Source organism: Acartia tonsa, chromosome 4 (assembly GCF_053477335.1).
Source record: "Acartia tonsa isolate MP-2025a chromosome 4, ASM5347733v1, whole genome shotgun sequence".
NCBI classification, from domain to species: Eukaryota; Metazoa; Arthropoda; class Copepoda; order Calanoida; family Acartiidae; genus Acartia; species Acartia tonsa.
In genome coordinates, this window is record NC_137263.1 from 55720500 (window position 1) to 55740510 (window position 20011).

Genomic DNA, 20011 nt, shown 5'->3' on the forward strand with positions numbered 1-20011 from the left:
GAACTTGTTTGTTATTGAAGCTGAAGGCTTTAAATTTTGGGAATTGGGTCTACTTGTGGCAGTCTTTCAGCAGCTAAAGCGTGGTATTTCTTACAGGCGTCCTTTAACCTGTTAGCCTGTTCCTTGTCCACCGGAGCTGCCTGCTGAAGCAGGGCGGATGCAACCCTCCTAAAAATTCCCAGGTTGCACAGATTTTCTTGGTAAAGAAAACATTATAAGCGTATTTTATATATCACAAGATACTGTAGGTACATGGTTTTTAAAAACTTTAATTTTCGAAAATGTTCAAATAATTTAAATCCACAAAATTTTGTAAAAGTAGTTATTTATTGCATCGTATTATAGACAGCCTTCCGCGGATATTAATAAAAAAATTATAAGATAACAAATCTTTTACTAGTTTTATGATTTTCATTTTAATATTCAGGGAAAATTGTCTGTTATACGATGCTATATTATATATGATTTTTAGAATGGCTAAGAAACGGTTCTATTCCAGCGGAAATTAATCTGTTTCGATTACTTGACAAAATCTGTATTTAGAAAGCACCCATGACATCGTCCATCATCTTCATGTTGAGAGACATGAACTTGGCGACAAAGGCCTCGAGATTGTCTACCCTTCCCCATCCTTATCTTAAATTTTTTTTTTAATAATTATCTAGTCATTCTATAACTGTATATTAATTTTAATTAAAAGTCTTGTTTTACTATTTCTAACTAGTGGCAACACCTCTAGAGGCCTCTGGGGGCACCTGAGGAGGGGGGAGTTGAATTTGATAACCAAATTTATTTTATATTAGATTTAAAAAGAAAAAGTAAAAAATTGTATGGGGGAGAATTCTTTGAAGGGGGGGGGGGGGGGTTCAAGGGGCAATTTTTTCTTGGGGGTTGATAGTACCCTCCTCCAAAAAAATTATAAACCTTCCCAGGACCTATGAGAAGCTACCCGCTAAAGGATAACTTGATCGGTTCAACAGTCTGCGAGATTCTTGGGTACAAACATACAAACACACAGACAAACAGACAGAAATCCTGTTACGTTATTATAAGGAAAAATTATTAGACATTTTCTGAATTGAAAGTTAAAATGCATGGTATCTGGATAAGTAAATCTTCGAATCTATATCTTTGAAAAAAAGTCTGTTTCAGCACTTTTATAACTAAGAGTGCGCATCTTCTAGGGCCTGTTTACAAATTTTCAAGAAAGGTCAATGAACTGCAACCATGTGATTTTTAAATAAGACTAGGATGAACACATCTGTAAAAGCGAAGCATAAAAATAATTGATTTTCAAACGGACAAAGCGAGTTAAATAGCAGATGTCATAAAAAAAGAAAGAAAAAAATCATTTTTTGTTTTGGTTTCTTTACGATCAGAGCAAAGTTCTTATTATACGCAGCCAACGTATCCTACTAAGTAGAAATACCTCATCAACTGCCTAACCCCTGTGGGGGGCTTATTTGTATATTTCCTAACCTAACCTATTTAGAAATATCTTTTAGGTTATCCAAATGCCTAACCTATGCGGGGAGCTTATAACCTATTTAAACCATTGTAAAGATTTTTTGTATAACCAACCCTTGTGGGGGGCTTATTTGTGTATTCTTAACCTAATCTAACCTTTGAAAAAATACCTAAAAAAATTTCCCGTGTCATAATATCCACTGCTGCTATGTCTGGTACGTGACAATAATTGCAAGAATATAGGGGAAATGCCTTGGTCCATAAACAGGCGCAACTCATTTTCATGCACAGTTAGGACTTTTCAGTAATCTTATGGTATAAGACAATAGAATTTAGATTGATGTAAATCCCCAAAATTACCCCCTCTGTAGATTAAAGTTACGTGTATTACATGTATTACTTGTATTGTGCAAGCCGCTTAAATGGGTATTTTCAAAAACCTGGAATTTTTTTTAGCCTACCAGTGACCAATAATATTTAATAATTACACTTAAAAAAATATTAAATTGTGTTAAGCTATGGTTTCTACAAAAATCAAAGAAGAGTCTAAAAAGGCAAATATAATCGCAGACATTTTTAGTTATTATTATCTCTACACTAAATAATAACTAGAAATAACAAACAATAAAACTGTAAATAATCAAGTAAAAAAAAACATAACAATAAACAACAACGTACAATACACAGTGCTGAGCAAGTTAAAATAATGTTCCTTATGCCTTAGAAACCTATAATTTTCCACTGGAGAAGAACCGAGATTGAACCATTAAGAAAAACTTATTTAGTATGTATACATTGTATGGTTAATTAATGATTTTATTTGATTGAATTTTGTGTTTCATAATCATTATTAATTTAATACATTCTTTGGCTTAGAAAAAAATTTCAATACTAAATATAATATAAATATAATAAAATATAATATAAATATAATATAAATGAAATATCTATTAAAATTATTGATAAAGTCTTACAAGATAAATAACATTTTTAACAGATCTAAAAATACTAAGAAAACAGTTTTATTAAATTTATGAAATCAATTTATAAAATCATTATCCCTATAATAATCAGATCTGCATTTGTAAAACATTTTAAAATATATCAAGAATAAAGTAAACAACATTTTATCATTTTTATGGTACATGTCATTTTGTAATTTATGAAAAACTAGCGGCATGGCCCTAGAGGCCTCTACTGCGCCTTGGACAAAAAGACACATAGACGTCCAAGGGGGGGGGGGGGGTAATGGGGCGATTACCCCCCCCCCCCAAATGAATTTTTTTCATTTTACCCCCCCATTTAAAATTTACCCCTACCCTGGGGGTGCCTACGGCACCCCAAACCATTTTTAATACTAAATGTTTAATAAAATTTAAATTACCCCCCCCAAAAATTTTACCCCGGGGGTAAATTTTTGGGGGGGTAAACAAATTTTACCCCTGCCAACAGATTTCAGGGGGGTTAATTACCCCCCCAAACAAATTTTACCCCCGGGATAAAAATTTTGGGGGGGTAAAAAAAATTTGCGGCGCGCTTTGCGCGGCATTTTACCCCCCCCAAAAACGAATTACCCCTCCTTAAAAAAATGTTACCCCCCCCCCAAAAAAAAAAGCTTGGACGCCCCTGAAAAGACATCCTGCTACTTTTTACTAAACTATGTCATAAATCAATAGGCTAAGTTACAAAAATTGTCTAATTCTCTTTGATGGAAGCAACCTTTCAACTTTGTGTATAGAGTTGATTCTGATGAATATATTGTATGACGGGGTCTGGTGTCATGTATTTTATCGAATATCCTCTGGCAACGGCACTTCGCATTTTCGTTGAACTTACTAAAATAAATGAATATACGTGGTTATAATTGTCGTCAATTTAGATTACAAACATAGATATCATTTATTGTTCGTTCATTCAGTAGGAGTGGAGGGGATGGGTTGTAATTTTAGCCAGCTACAAGTTTCACTTAATTAGAGTACATAATAATCAGTTGTAAGGTCAAAGCAATAATAAATGCGTTCTAAAATATCACATTTATTCAGAAAAAAAGATGTTTTTAAGAAACTGAGATTAACTTTAATAAAACAATCGATATATTATTACTTTGATGTTGCAACAGATTTTCATGTTCTTTGATGAGGAGAATTTTTTATTTTTTAAGTCTTTTATTTACATTTTTAAAAGCGAAACTTATCTATAATTAGGGTCGGTCCGTCCGAGATAGTTAGCTTTTATTCGTTAATCTAGGCATGTTAGAATTGTCCTATCGATTTCAAACTTTGCATGGTGATTCCTGTAGTAGTTAGGTACGATTTAGAAAGCGTAGCACTCTATAATCGTTACCAGAATGTCCGTACGTCCATTTTAAACATGTTGTTTTTTTTTTTACTTTTTTAATAACAATTTTTTATGTGATAAAATCATCCGATTGATCTCATTTTTTGATTACGGATTCCTATTACAATAAGGTACAATATTATGAGCGAAGCTTCTCTATAATCAAGTATTAAAAATGTCAGTATGTCCTTAAACAGAATTCTGTATTTAAGAAGTTTTGCAACAAATTTACGTATAATTTTGTCAAACCTTATATTTTCATATTTTGTATATATATTCAGTTCTGACACTCAACAAAAGTTAATGTTCGTCTGTCATATAGTTTCAGAGCTTCGCTTTTATGGATGTTGTCATCCTTGTTTATTTATAAAGCCTACTTACCATCATTAAGTATCCAGTCTGTAATAATATGAATATTATCCGCCATTTCTCTCAACAAGGACGAGTTCTCCACATACTGGTGGAGATTTGAATCCTCCCTAAAAAAACATTATTTAATATGTGGTTCTCAACAATTACAAATGTAGTTTTGTATTGAAGATGCACTAATATTTTTTATAGTTTAATCATTAATGTTTTTTCTTAAAGGAATCTAAAGGGATAAGACAATGGCCAATAAATTTATCATCCCCAATATTGATACACAAAATTAACCCTTTTGTAGTTTACAATTAGTGGTTAAAACGTTTGGAACTCAAGTAAATGAACCAACCAATCAAAAATCAATAAAAGTCCCCAAGGTTGTTAACTTAAGCCTACGAAAAAGCATTATAAGACCCTGGGGGACTATTGTAGTAAACAGCTCAATGTCTCCTCTTTCCCTGTTTTTCTTATCTATAATATTATTAATTTGTTTTTCTATTGAAATTTGAGGGGCATTTTTCATATACCAAGTTTAAAGTGTCTAAGAAAACACTAAAACTATAGCTACATACGCAACGCATATATTAATTAAATTATTTTTCTTTTTAAAATTTTGCTATTTCACTTTATTTCAATGGATATATTATTACTTGGATGTTACACCTGATTTTCATGTTATCTAATAAAGTGAAACTTGTTGCTTGCTAAAATAACGATCCCTTCCTACTGGATAAATGAACAATTCAATAAATGAGTTCCATGTTAGAATCCTAAATTAAGGACAATTTTTCCCCTGTCATGATATCCACGTATATTCTATATCCATTATTACTAACCTTTCAATAACAACAATGCCATGTTTTTGTACAATAGTATGAATATCGTCCTCCAGCCAGAGGCCAGGTACACTGAAACTCTCCATAAGATCTGCTCCACATAACAATTTCAGCTGGATTTTACCTAGCAACAAATATACTTGTTAATCACTTGTAGCTCCCATGGATCTAAAGGGATGACAATTTGACAAAGGTCGAAAAATTGAAGTACATCCACAATGATGATACACAAAATCACCATTTCTGTAGATTAAAATTAGTGGTTAAACCGTTTGGACACTTAATGAACCAACCCATCATAGTTCAATAAAAGTACCCAAAGTTGTTAAGCCAACGAATAAAAAAACGTTAATGTAAAACTTTGGGGACTAGTGTAATAAACGTCCCATTGTCCCTTCCTTTCATGTGTTGTATTACAGACAATTTTCCACGAATATCAAATAAAAATCATAAAATTAATACCAGTTTTGTTAGCCCGGGCGGTCGACCCCTTAGGGCAACAAACTAGTTATGAATTTATTATTTTTCATTTTTTATATCCGCGGAAAGCTGTCTATAATACGATATAATAAATAACTAATTTTTACCTGGATGCTTAGCTGCAGGAGGAATCCATTCAGGTTTAGCAGATGAATTAATCAAACTAGAATATTTCTCCAATACCTTCCGGCCTCGGGTCCAATCATTTTGCCTAAATATTTTTATTCAATAAACATAAATTTCAAAAGAGGGTTCTAAACTGTAATGTAAAAAGAGCGTGAGGCTCTTGCAGTAAAGAAAATATCTCACAAAACAATCAGAATAACTGAACACCAATTATAAAAAAAAACAAAAGATGGGTCCTATTTCACCAAATAATCTTTACTAATTTTGGTTTATCTGTGTTCATTGGCTCATTTAAATGTAAGTATATTTTTAATCTTCTTCAGTGAAACATAGTCTAGGCTTCATCTGAACTATTAGTCATCCTATTATATAGCGTAGTCTGAAGCTTAAGATCTCAATAACTACCTACTAAACTAATTGGGTTCTCTATTTCAAGTAAGCTTCACATAAATCCTGTGATGGTTCTATGCTATTTCATTTTAAGATTTATAACTTTATTTCAAGCTATATTTCTAGCCTCTTTGAAGAGCCCCTAGATGCTTGGGGAGTAGCCGTTAGTTTAATACAAAAATTACCTAGTTTCCCAGTCAGACACAGTGATCCACTCACTGGTCCTAGCGGCCTCCCTTGTCATGGCCAGTCTGTGAGTAGAGGATATTAGACTTGGCTTCTTGGTCTTGTAACAGTCGTGTGTGGGAGATATCACTCCTCCCACTACTTGTATACCTGTACATTGTACAATTTATCTATTAGCGTACTTTTTTATGTAATATGTTAAAAATTTTTTAGACCTGGGACCATAAAGGATAGTGAGTTTCCCTACTCAATTAAGGTAAACAAAATTACCTTGTACAATTACATTTATAATTGAAGCAAATTTCGACAATATTCTTAATTTACACATTGACTTTCAATTAAATCCTTTTATATAAGAAGTAAGAATTATTTGTCTGGTGCGAAGGATCTTGCTAACCGCTGAACATTTATTGGTCTCTTTTAAAGTGAAACTTCTTATAGGTCCAGAAAAAGTTTTAAACTATTTCTAGAGAGAAATCACTCTAGTAAAAATTACCCCCTCAACTGTTTTTCCTTTTTTCTTTTTTAAAATTGAAAATGGAGACGGGTTCCGCTAATCAGGGTGTCGGAGCCGTATAATTTTGATGCGGCTCCGGCTCCTACCTTAAAATTAATATATCAATTTTTGTTCATTATTGAATTTGATAAAATAAAATAAATAATATAAAATATTTTGCTTTTATTTGATTAAAGCTATATAAAAGTAGAAGGATGTGTGTCTATTTGTTAAGTAACAATAGTTTTTCAGCTTATTATATGGAAATAGACCGTTGCCAAATTATAATATTACTTTAAAAAATCATTTTTAGCTTATCTGAAGCCGTTTTTAACGAAAAATTCGGCTCCGGATCCGGCTCCACCAAAAATGTTGCTGCTCCCGGCTCCCGGCTCCGGCTCCGAAACACTGCCGCTAATACATATTAAAATAATATGTTTTGTGCATAGTAATGGAAAAAAAACGTCTAAAAACCTATCAAAACTAACCTGGTTTATTAATTTTGAAATAATCTTTGGCTAACTCAAACATTCTGAGGTGCATAACAGTTGGCGGATTAAAAGATCCGCAGGCCAACAGTACAATTCTTTCTCCGCCGCCAGCCGCCATTTTTTAAATTTTAATCTGAAATTAATACATATTTATTGATAAAAAATTAGATGAATTATGAAATATGATTTTCTTAGTAAAGAAAACATTATAAGCGTATTTTATATATCACAAGATACTGTAGGTCCTACATGGTTTTTTAAAACTTTAATTTTCGAAAATGTTCAAAATAATTTAAATCCACAAAATTTTGAATACCATTTCGGGTTTGAAAACATTTTAGAAGAAAGTTAAAGGAAAATTTTTAAAAAGTATTTATGTATCGCATCGTATTATAGACAACCTTCCGCGGTTATTAAAATGAAAATTATAAGATAACAAATCTTTTATTGATTTTATGGATTATTTTAAGATTCGTGAAAATTATCTTTAATACGATGCTAAACATGATTTTATAGTATGGCTGAGAACCGGTTCTTATCCGGCAGAAATTAATCGGATTCAAAGCCATACTGGAGAATATGTTTCTTTTTGTTACAAAACTGGATGAGAGTTTTATTTAGAAAGCACCCATGACATCGTCCATCATCTTCATGTGGAGAGACATGAACTTGGCGACAAAGGCCTCGAGGTGAAAGATCTGCTTGCTTCCCTTGTTCATGCGGTGCTCGTACACAGAGGCCCAGTGCACAACCTACACAATCAAAGGGTGTTTAAAAAAAACAGTCGCTCACAATTTAAACCGTCTTAAGTACTTGAAATCTTAAAGATCTTGGAGATGGGACATGTAGAAACCTTTTAATAGACACCTTAACTAGGTTTCTAACCCAATCCTTTCCAATTTAACAAAAAAAGACAGACCCATCAAACATTGGGACATGACAGACCAGTATATTTCCATTTCTATATGATGCCAAATGAGCTAGGATTGTGTTAAGGTGTCTATAGAAGGGTATTTACAAGTCCCATCAAAAACTCTAAACATTACCTATGGGGTCGAATCTTCAAGATTTCCAGTACTTAAGACATTTAAAATTGTGATCGATTATTAATTTTGATTTAAAATGTACCTATGTATATTTCAGACAATAATAAATTATGGAAATAGTATCCTTACCTCATTCTTCATAACTCCATCGCAGTTTCTAGTCAGCTCCTTGAGAAGTTCAACAAATATGAGCTCCGCGGGGATGGTGTGGGCTAGCAACTCGTACAAGCGTCCACGCACCTGACATATCAGAAAACTTATTCTATATGTAGTCAAAGACAAGTGAGTCTAACCCGAAGGGATAAGACAAAGGCCGATAAATTGATCTGGATTTACATTTAAATCAAAACATGAAATTTCAGTATCAATTAATGGAGCTTCTACATTTGACTGCTCTGTGACTGGTGCTAATGGTCAAATATGTATCTTAAGATACGCATTACTGTAGTACTATAAACTAACAATAAATATCTAAATCATCATTTTATATAGAAATTATCTAATCACCTGCACAAAAGTATTGATGTTTTGTAGGGAGCATCTTGAGAAAAAGGGAAGTAAATAGGGGGAGATTAAAAATTAATCCTATACATACTGTACAAATTAAACCTATATATAATGTACAAATTAAACCTATACATAATGTACAAAATCTAAGGGGGGGGGGAGTTTCTACAGTCATAGGAAATGATAATTCAGTATCAAATTTTGCCCTGGCCGTTTGGGCTTGTTTTTAAAGTTATCAAACTAATTCTTTTTGTAGACTCTCTTATATGGTTGGATCTACCTGTAAAACTTTGAAAATTGAATTTTGGGACTTTCCTTCTAAGGGCTAGTGGGGCAAAAGTTTAAGTTAATTTTAAGTTAAGAGCTTATTTTTTAAGATATCGAACTGATTTTGTAAATGAAAGCTTTAATTTCATAAATGAGTTGATTAGCCATCCCACATTTCATTTTTGCACCTTACTTCTAGCGGTTTGTAAGCTCAAAACTTAAAAAAATTTTATTTGGGGGGGGGGGGGGGGTTGTTTTACCCCAAAAGCCCCTAGAAGTAAGGTGCAAAAATGAAATACGGGGTTGCTAATCAACTCATCTATGTAATAAAAAGTTCCATTTAAAAAATCATCTCGATATCTTAAAAAATAAGCTCAATTATTATTTGATTCTTTATTTGTCCTAAATATATACATAACAAAGTTTACATCTGAATTATAAGAGTTATTATAACAATATTGTATAAAGACTAATCCAAGATATTCTCTTATAAAAAGTGTTAGTTAATTGTAAAGCAGAATTGTTTAGCATAAAAAGTGTACATTTAAATTAAGTCAAGACTAATTCAACATAATCTCTTCTCAAAATATGTCCAATTTATACAAAAAAAAAATAAAACTTCAGTAAGTCTCAGAAAGAAAAATAAGCGTCATTGAGAAGTAAAATAAAATATTTATGATAAAAATATTAGGTCAATACTAATCCTAAATACATTCTAATTAAAATGTGTATAATGGATACACAGCTGAACTTAAAATTGTTAAGGAGGGATAAATATGTGTGGCCTGTTAAATGAAAACTGCAAAATGCTTTAATGGGCAGACCACCAAAAGCTCCACCTCAAGAATATTGTTAAGGTTGTATACTGACCCTCTATTGGATGAGGTAACTTTATCTTGTAGGTCTAAACGTCACCATATAAAAAACTTGATAAGGGCAAAATTTGATACAGAATTTTCATTTCCTATAACTGTACAAACTTCCCCCCCCCCCCTTAATTGTAAATAAATATTCATATGACATATGACATATAATTGAAAAAAGTATGGATGTGTAAATGCCAGTGTCAGATGTGTTTTTGACATATGTATAAAAATATTGGATTTATTTTTACCAGTGTTGGATGTATTTATAGCACGAGCAAAAGGAAGAAAACATTTTGCCAAAAATACATCAACTGTAAATTTACTGGATGTGTAAGTGCTATAGCCCCTGATATACATCTCCTATTAAATTACACAATTTAGCCCTTCTTTAGATAACAATTAGTGGTTAAAACTTTTTGGCGATCAACTTAATGAACCAACCAATCAAAATTCAAAAAGTCCCCAAAGTTGCTAAACAAACCAATAAGAAAATGATATAATAAACTTTGGGGACTAGTGTAATAAACAATCCAATGTCCCCTACATCCCTGCTAACCCTATTTAACTATTTCTAACCAACCCTTTAGATTGGAATCTCAATTCATTTCAATAGTGTGAAAAGTATAGGTTATTCGAATGCTCTATTCTTATCTAAAAGTAGCAGGATGTTTGTCTGTCCTTTAGGGGCGTAGACACTAGTTATCGATAAGAAAATACCTCAAGTAGTCTTCTTGGTGATTGCTCCTTCAGTATAAGATCAGCTGTCTCCTTAATGTAGGTTTGCCAGTCCAAATCTTGAATCTCCTAAAAGAAACATATACTTTTAAAGTTCAGTAGCTTCACATTTAACGTCTTCAACGATGATTTTAAGGAATTGACGATATATTGATACACAATACGCATCCCCATGAGGATAAACCAAATTACCACTTCTGTAAATGAAAATAATTGATTGTAAGGGTTCGACACTTAAAATCTTATAACCAGATAACGTAATTATAAAACTTTGGGTACTAGTGTAATGTACGTACTAGGGATGGCAATCTGTCAAATTTTTGGACCGGATTCGGATTCTTACAAGAATCCGTCCAAAAAATGGCGGATTCCCGCGGATTCCGGATTCTAGCAATATTTTAAAAGGCTTTTATAAAAAATTCAAAATTTAAGTGCTACATATGTCCTAAAAATTAATGTTCTTGGTGTTCTCTATAATTCACTTCCGAGAATCGAACCAGATTTTTAAAGATATTTGTACAGTTCACAAACAACTTTCAGAGGTCGACTGATTTTTTCTGTAGGTCAACTTAAACAAATATAACCAACAAATACCTTTATAAAATCGGTCAACCTAAAGGTTCTGTAGGTCGACCTAAAATTTCCAAAGGTCGACCTATGTCTTTTATGAACTGGGCTATTATCTATAATGATTATAATCTTTGCCTTCATTAAGACGGAGTTGAAAGAAAAAACTCAAGACGCTAATTTTAGCCTACCAATTAAGAATCCGAATCCGCTATTTAAAAACGGATTCCAGATTCGGATTCCAAAATTGGGCGGATTCCGGATTCCAGATTCGGATTGCCAACCCTAGTACTGTACGTTCAATGTGTCCCCTCCACCCCTGGTCGACTTCCCAAAATACAAAACATTGCTTTCTTGTAATTATGAATCATATGAAGAGATGCAATCGCATCACTTACAAAATGTTACTAAATAAACTAAATCATTAGGTCTTATTACTTTGTACAAAACTAGCGGTTTCGCCCCTAGCCTCTTATAGGTATAATTACATCTTTTATTACCTTGAGATCCCCCACTCCACCACTATTTTAAATAATAAAAAAATGGCGGGAGGATTTTGTTTATGTCCCAACCCCCAAGAAAATAGCCTAAAACCACCACAGGACCAGCAGGTACAGGGTGTTTCAAGAGAAATGTCTTTTTTTTAAAACTTAATTATGCATATAAAATAAAAGAATTATATGAAATGCTTTATATGTTCTGGTCCATTTATGTTTCAAGGGGGGGGGGAAGTTTTGACACATTTGCGTAAACAGGGAGTATAGGCTTTATCTTTGGACTGAGAGGATAGGTTATTAGGGATAAAATCATTCTTATATGATGAATTTTCCCAAGTTTTAAGATTTTTTGGATAGGCCTCCAGGTTCTGGAGCTCCAGGCCTCCAGGTTCTCTCTGTACAGGTAAAAATTAAAAAAATAATTTTGTTTTTTGAAGAGTTAGAAGTCAAGCTATGAAACAAAATATGCATATTTTTTAATGTTATTCACATATTTTAAGAAAAAAATGCATATTTTGTTTCATAAGTTGAATTCTAACTCTTCAAAAAAAAATCTTTTTTTCATTTTTACCTGTACAGAGAGGACCTCACAGTGGTCTATTTTGGCATTTTGGTGGACATTTCACCTACCTCTACTCAAAGTCAATTTTCTCAGCTTGTAGTTGATAGAATCGTTCAAAATAAAAAGCCTGCGCCTTATTATTACTCAATACAACTTGTATATTCATTTAGAAAAGAAAAACAAAAGCCAACTGGTCTAGAAAATACTTTGAAACTTAGCTAAAATTTCATATTTTCATACTATTTTCTTAAGTGGCAGATTCGATGTTTCTAAGCAATAAAACGTTTAAAAACCTTGCAGCATTAATAAACATTACTGTAGAAATGATTATATAAAGGTAAATGCCCAATCACCAAACTTTGTGCAACATACATTTGATACAACTAATTGAAGTTTCTTCACCTTTTTTACGAAGTTATTTTCTCTTAGATAAGTAATAATACTTAATCTAGTACCTAATATTTTCAGCTGTTTAATAGCTAAATCTAGAAATTGTAAAATTTTGTTATTAATATATCCAATAAAATTAAATAGAATACGAAAATCAATTGAAGAAGTTTAATTCTACTGAAATATTTGGGAATAGTCCATTTCGTGGCAACGCACCTTAAGGGGCTATTCGTCGTATTTTTAAGATGGCTTTTGTTAGGTTATTTTAGGTTAGGATAGGGACTATACCTAAACATTTGATGTTAAAATATCATTAAATAGTCTTGTAAAATGGCTAACAGCTGAGCAGCAGTATGAATTAGCCCCCACTATTTTTGAGAGTATTTTTAAGCTCAGCACCCATGAAAACCTACCCCTTGACTCGACACAAGCCCTATCTACACATCATACTCTTGGCCACTCTCAGCCGTTTTCAACTGGTTCTCTAGCCGTTAAGTGGCTGGTACAAGAAATTTTTAAAATGGTTATTGGTAACATTTAACATTAATAAAAGCAAAATTATGTTTCAAGAAGTTGTTTCCTACGTAATAACTAATGGATTTGCCCTGAAATTGGCCAAAAAAGGCTATACGGCTGAGCCACCAGCCGTTAGCCATCACTTTTCCACCTTTTTGTTTGATTTATGGAAAATAGGCCTACCAAGGAATACTCAATGACTCATGCCAAGTTTAATAACGAAATTCCGATTTTAAGTGCCATTTGCGCATTGATGACGAAAAGGATGCATTAAACCTCCCCCCCCCCTTAAAAAAATTAAAACATTCATTTTAAATCTCTGAAAGTCTCTTAATCTAGCATAGGCTCTTTGTGGGCAGTTTAAATGCATCAGAAATTAAAATTAACAGAGGAAATAAAAAAATTGTAAAAAAATGTTTTTCTTATATTGGAATTTTAGAGTCTGGCCCCTAAAATTAAAGTTAAAATTTTGAAAGAAACCGGGCCCTGCAACAACCTAATCTAAACATGAAACTATGGCATTATACCTGTATATTAAGAATAATATATGGTTTGGTATGTTGCGGGGCCCGGTTTTTGGTGAAAATCTTAAAAAACTGAAAATTATTGCAAACATTTTTTGCAAAAATATTTAGGAAATGACATAATTTTTTTTTAAAAGCAACTATAAAATGGATAAAATTAGTTTTTAAAAAATCTAAAACCCCAGTTTCCTAATATATCATGTAATATTATGAATATAAATAGGAAAAGAAACTTCATTGTATCAATGTAACACTGAAAAAAAAATATTTTTTCCAAAGATGGTGAAAATTCAAAAGGCAAAATTCATGACGTGAAAATAATCCCGAACCTTCATGTTTCAAAGTTCATAATTCCTCAACTAGTAGTTGAAAAGACAAAAACTCTTCGGTTTCATATGAGATAGGGTATATATTTTCAAAATAAATTATTAATTTTGAGGAATTCCAATGTTGATTTTTGGCGAAATGTCCGGCCTTAGACCGCTGTGGACCTGGAGGCCTGGAGCTCCGGAACCTGGAGGCCTATCCAAAAAATCTTAAAACTTGGGAAAATTCATCATATAAGAATGATTTTATCCCTAATAACCTATCCTCTCAGTCCAAAGATAAAGCCTATACTCCCTGTTTACGCAAATGTGTCAAAACTTCCCCCCCCCCTTATTTAAAAATGATTATTTCAACAAATTATGCCTTAAAAACCGGTTTATCCAAAGGCCTTATTTTTGAAGATTTTTTGGTTTAACGGTTGAGGAAAAAATATGCACATTTTTAAAATTCAAATTGCGCGGCTTGTATTAATAGTAGAAAAATGTTATGCATACCGTTAGAATCGTCATAAACTCTAGTTTTTGGAAATGTAAGTACTATTTTTGTGCTATTTGTAGTTTAGGAGCTACGTTGAAAAATGTGAGAAAAAGGATGAAAAGTTTAAATTGAGTTGGAACATTTTACCATTTAGCCCCTATACGATACATAGCACAAGAATGGTCCTCATATTTCCAAAAACTTGAGCTTATGACGATTCTAACGATATGCGTAACATTTTTCTACTATTCTAAATATATAAAGCATTTCATATAATTCTTTTATTTTCTATGCATAATTAAGTTTTTAAAAAAGACATTTCTCTTGAAACACCCTGTATATATATTCCCTGAAGAGTAGAATCCGATTGATCCAGTGGTTACCGAGATCTTAAGGGACAGACGGACGGACAGTTATCATTCTACTTTGTATTATAGATACATTAGGTAATCCTCTTTAATAAGCATTACCTAACAATCTGTTAAAGCAAAGACGAATTTTAGACCTAAAAGGATCAAAACGCACTTCTTATTTGAAATAATGAAAATATCTTTTTAAAAGCATTCGTCAACAAATCAAGATCTTTTTTGAAATTATGAGTTTTTAGGACTGGTCTAATCCTAAATTGCAGGATAAGAACAAGCGTTATCTTTAAAACAATCTAAGACTGACATATTTACCTGATTGGCGGTCAAATGCGGCTGCTGAACGCGGCAGGCCTCAGCCATAAGAATAGCACGCCTCAAGTTTCTACCCGACTTTTCTGCAATACGCTGCGCTAGTTTCTGCGGCATTGCACACTCTTCTTGCTTGGTTATATTCTATAATAGAAAAAATTTGCTTCAAAAAAAGATCACTAATGTTTTTTAAACAAGAACATTATTGTAAAGTAGAAGCCAGGGATCTAAAGGGATAAGACAATGACCGATAAATTGATGTACATCTCAAATGATGATTCACAAAATTGCCACTTCTTTAGATAAAACTAGTGGTTGAAACGTTTTGACACTCAACTTAATGAACCAACCAAATCAAAATTCAATAAAAGTTGTTAAGCCAGCGAATTAAATGATTAAATGCACAAAAGCATCAACAAGCAAATAATAATACTACTGTTAAATGTGAAAATACAAACAGTAGTGTCTAGGGACTATGAAGAGAGAGACTGAATAGATACTGTATAAGGACTGCCTGCAGAATGTCGAATTTAGACCTTAAAGAAAATATACTACAATAGGTATATATGACAGGGGAATATGGCCGTCAATTCAACTTGCTATTTTGGACCTCATTTGATGGTCAGCTCGTTCATACAATAGGAGGAGGGGATGAAGTAAAGGGGGTGGAAGGGGAAAATCGTTATTTCAGTCCGCTGAGTGTTTTAATCTATTAGATAACATGAAAATCTGGTATAATATCTGAGTAATAAAATATTTATTTTAACAAGACACATGTAGAGTAGTTGCGCTACAAAAATATATTACCATAACAATATCAGTGATCTGTTGGTGTGTGGGGGCCGGGATACGAACTGCCAGACATCTTGACTGAATAGCGGGGATAACTTTGCTGGTGGAGTTGGTAATCAGAATAATCCTAACAAAATGAAAATAAATTGATTTACTTAGTTAAAAGGAAATTCGGGATAACGTCGTAAATACATAAGTTTAGGATCATGGAAAGAAAACGAAATGGCGGGTTTCGTCGTATTTTCACAGTAGCTTTTGATAGGTTGTTAATAGGCCCTGCAGAATTAGAGCCCCCCTCGGGGGCTAAAAATAGGAGAAAAGCAACTGTGAAAATACGACGAAACCCGCTACTTCGTTTTCTTTCATTGAACCAAAGTTTATTTACGAGTTTAAAGAAACGCCCCGTATAACAAATAAACAAAATTCTTTAATAATAGACAATGAAGGTCACGCCTAAAAGTAGCAAAGTCTTTTGAAATGACATTTTTAAGAAAAAGTATAAATAAAGGAAAAATAGAGAAACAAAAAATGAAAGTAAAAGTCATTAAAAGAAAGGAAATGACAGAAAATAAGAAGACAGCGAAAGAAAAGAATTATATAGAGAGAAAAAGAATCTCTATTAATTATTAGAATCTTGTCATATTTGCTAAAAATAAATCATAATGTGAAATACCTTTTATTGTAGTGTCCCGCCCAAACCAATTTGTGTATTACCTTAGGACAGATCAAACACTTGTAGAGTAGCTTACTAGCTTCGCAAATGAAAAACATGAATTCAGTTACCTACAGGTGGCCATATACTTCTCCATGGTTCTTCTGAGCGCATGCTGCGCGTCCTTCGTCAATTTGTCCACCTCCGTCAACACTACAACCTAATCAAGAGACGAGACTTAGAGGAGGGGATAAGTACGAAGATCTTTTTGTGGCGTATCTCTGAACCAAACTTTGCTTAATGATGTGCATGGTTATATAGTCAAAGGTCCTTCAAACAACCATCCCTTTGATTGTACGATCTTTTTCTGGAAGTCCTAACTGTATGTAAATGGTACTGAGTTGCGCCTGTTTTGATCGAAGGCATTTCCCCCATTCTAAATATTTTTGTCGCACACCTGACATAGCGGCAGTTGCGGGTTATCAATCAATGAATCAAGAGACTAAAAGAAACTTTAAGCTTTTAAAATTTTCAATTTTTGTTTTGTTTTCATTAATATTTTTGTCTACCATTTTCTTTTACAGCTTAGAATGAATACAAAAACATTTATTTATATTTAAATCTTAAGTTTTTCTTTGGCTATTTTCTCCACCTTTCTATACCTTCTTTGAATAAATCCTTTATGGCGCATCCGCTATTACAATATAATAATGTAGAGATTTTTTCTATCTATGAAAACAGAAAATGTTTGATTTTTGTTGAAATAAATGAAAGAAAACTTTAAAATGCACATTGCAAAACATGAAATTTAATTCCGTAAAGGTACCTTGAAATCTCTCTGACTGCCATGATCCAGCTGGTCCGTGCTGGCAACTGTTTTGATCAGCTCCTGGATCACAACTCTGTCGTAGATTCCCACATCACTCGGGTTCACCTAAACAAATTGTGAGGTTTCAAATACAAATACACCGACAAACGTCTTACTACGACAAACGTCCTAATGCGACAAACATCCTAATCCGACAAACCTCCTAAACGACAAACGTCCTAAGCGACAAACCTCCTAAACGACAAACCTCCTAATGCGACATCTTTTAAGTAAAACCCCCTAAAAACTTTTCAAGTGATATCACATTTATTAAGTGTGAGGTAAGGGTCGATATTTTTAATGCAAGGTTGTATCGGGTTCGAAACCATGCCGTTGGGTAGCCAACACCGACTTTGGGAAAACTGTCGGACGGATTTTTAAATTTCACCCTGTGGACAAAGTTATTCAAGAAATATATTTCGGTTTTGAATTTCGTCCCTGTGTGTTTTATCGCCATATTGGATTTTATTGTTCAACTTTTTTAACAGCAGTGGTGGATTTTGTCCTTAAATTTGGAAGATTTTTTATTTAATAACTTTTGAAAAATTTTAGGACGTTTTACTTAAGAAATGTCGCATTAGGATGTTTGTCTCTTTAGGTGGTTTGTCGCATTAGGGGGTATGTTGTTTAGGAGGTTTGTCGAATTAGGATGTATGTCGCATTATGAGGTTTAGGACGTTTGTTGCATTAGGACGTTTGTCCCTTTAGGAGGTTTGTCGGTGTACCGAAAAGTTAAGTATATATCGCATCGTATTATAGACAGCTTTCAACGGATATATAAATGAAAAGATTAAAACCAGTTTGATTAGCCAGTTTGGTCTGTAATACGGCGCTATACATGAATTCAAAGTATGCTAAGAACCGGTTCAAATCCAGCGGATATTAAAAAGTTTCAAATCCATACTACTGGAAAGATATGTTCGAAGATTTAATTTGACAAACATACATTTTGGCAGATATACATCCAATTACTGCATTTGACAAATAGTTAATTCTTAAAATGAATAAATCTGCTGAAAATCGGCGAAGATATGCTAATGAGGGCATACAGACAAACTTTTTGAAGATTATTGTTTTAGAGCTCCTTTGGGTCATACAACTTACGAAACGGCGTTGTAAAAATTTATTTTAAGGCATAAAAATGCAAGCTCATATTCACCTCGATATGATAATTTGATGCAATAGTGTTGATATCAATCTTTTTCTTGCTAGGAGTGTAGAAGGACTGGTGTTCGAGTCTCAACCTTTCTACGCCAGGTCCATACAGCTCTCTCAGCAGGCACATCACTCGAGTCTATAAATATATGTTTATGTTCATAATTATCAAAGAGAGGTGGGTGCAATTAGCTGTTTATTGCACTAGTCTCGAAAGTTTAATAATAACGTTTTTCTTATTATTTGGCCTAACACCTTTGGGGACTTCAGTGAATTTTGATTAGTTGGTTAATTAAGTTGAGTGTTTCAACCACTAATTTTACGCTATAGAAGGAGTAATTTTATGTTTAGTCATTGGGGATGTACATCAATTTATCGGCCATTGTCTTATACCTGTTTTAGACACTATTTTAGTCTGCTTTAGATATTTGGTACATATTTCGAATTGAGAATGGCGAGTAAGAAGAAATTAATTCATCATAAAATATATTGTTTGTTAAATAAAAAAAGAATTTAAAGTGATAAGACAATGGCAGATAAATTGTATACATCGCCAATGATATTAAAATTATTGGCTGAAACGTTCAGAAACTCACCTTAATAACCTAAACAATCAAAGTTCGGTAGAAGTCCTCAAAGATGTAAGCAAACGAATAAGAAATCATTGTTAAACTCTGGGGAATAGTGTATATGTAAACAAACAATCATACCAATATCCCCTCCCTCCCTGTGAAATAAGATATTATCATATTACAACAAAATTAAGTTAAAATTTTTTTGACTAACCTTTTTACCGGCACCAGGTGGTCCATAGACCAAGAGATGTGGAAAGTCTCCGCCCTCGACAAGTTTAGCCAGCTGACCAGCCTGCTCCTGATGGTAATCTAGTCCCTTCAGCTCAACAGGCCTGTGCTTGTCAATCCATAAAGACATTTTATATAGGTTTTATATAGTCTGAAATATTTTTTTTTTGTGTGTAATTTTTTTTGTATGTTTTAGATGATCAAAATAATTCATCTTTTAAATTGAAGAATTAAATATATATTCGTTTAGAATTCTTTACAAATGGGAATGAAAAAAATAAGTGATGAAAAAATTCTTCAATGCATTAAAAACAAACATTTTCAAATAAAAATATGAAAATCTATGTAAATATTTATAACTTCAAGATAGATAAACTCATATACAAATTAGTGGTGTATATTCAGCAAATTTGACCCGGCTGAGGGGGGGGGGGGAGGGATAAAAAAAAAATATGTGGTTGATGGGAAAAAATGTAAAAATTAAGAGAACTGAAAGCATTTTTTTCCATTTTTCTCCACTCTTTGTTAAAAAAAACTAAAAGAATATGTGGGAGGGGGATAATATAAATAAAATAAATTTGAAAATATTTTTCCATTTTATCCCCTTTCTT

General features: G+C 32.8%; 2 protein-coding genes across 4 annotated transcripts; both read right to left on the reverse strand.

The window, feature by feature from the left end:
- Nucleotides 1-2473: 2473 nt before the first annotated feature.
- LOC145317882 (nicotinamide-nucleotide adenylyltransferase-like) lies at nt 2474-7326 on the reverse strand. 3 transcript variants are annotated; one of them, XM_080159161.1, is made up of 7 exons: nt 7170-7325; nt 6185-6335; nt 5591-5694; nt 5004-5127; nt 4186-4283; nt 3114-3302; nt 2474-2670 (listed from the first exon to the last, which is right to left on the reverse strand). In XM_080159161.1, the coding sequence occupies exons 1-6, from the start codon at nt 7288-7290 to the stop codon at nt 3190-3192; spliced, it is 711 nt and encodes a 236-aa protein (XP_080015287.1). In that variant the 5' UTR covers nt 7291-7325; the 3' UTR covers nt 2474-2670; nt 3114-3189. The 3 variants fall into 3 exon arrangements, with proteins under 3 accessions (XP_080015287.1, XP_080015286.1, XP_080015288.1); XM_080159160.1 differs by having other exon boundaries at nt 2474-2678; nt 3097-3302; XM_080159162.1 differs by lacking the exons at nt 2474-2670; nt 3114-3302 and adding an exon at nt 3398-3432 and having other exon boundaries at nt 7170-7326.
- Nucleotides 7305-19570, reverse strand: RfC38 (replication factor C subunit RfC38). The gene is made up of 9 exons (XM_080159154.1): nt 19384-19570; nt 18602-18736; nt 17401-17508; nt 16706-16794; nt 15938-16049; nt 15134-15274; nt 10576-10662; nt 8348-8458; nt 7305-7924 (listed from the first exon to the last, which is right to left on the reverse strand). The coding sequence occupies exons 1-9, from the start codon at nt 19528-19530 to the stop codon at nt 7790-7792; spliced, it is 1065 nt and encodes a 354-aa protein (XP_080015280.1). The 5' UTR covers nt 19531-19570; the 3' UTR covers nt 7305-7789.
- Nucleotides 19571-20011: the final 441 nt, after the last annotated feature.

Excerpts from the sequence above, each read along its gene's own strand:
- LOC145317882 (XM_080159161.1), bottom strand. The coding sequence starts at position 7,290 with ATGGCGGCTGGCGGCGGAGAAAGAATTGTACTGTTGGCCTGCGGATCT. Across the intron at positions 5,695-6,184 it reads GTGTCTGACTGGGAAACTAG|GCAAAATGATTGGACCCGAG; the intron begins GTAATTTTTGTA and ends AAAAATATTTAG. Across the intron at positions 3,303-4,185 it reads AGACTGGATACTTAATGATG|TAAGTTCAACGAAAATGCGA; the intron begins GTAAGTAGGCTT and ends CATTTATTTTAG.
- RfC38 (XM_080159154.1), bottom strand. The coding sequence starts at position 19,530 with ATGTCTTTATGGATTGACAAGCACAGGCCTGTTGAGCTGAAGGGACTA. Across the intron at positions 15,275-15,937 it reads AGATCACTGATATTGTTATG|AATATAACCAAGCAAGAAGA; the intron begins GTAATATATTTT and ends TTTCTATTATAG. Across the intron at positions 8,459-10,575 it reads CACCAAGAAGACTACTTGAG|GTGCGTGGACGCTTGTACGA; the intron begins GTATTTTCTTAT and ends CTGATATGTCAG.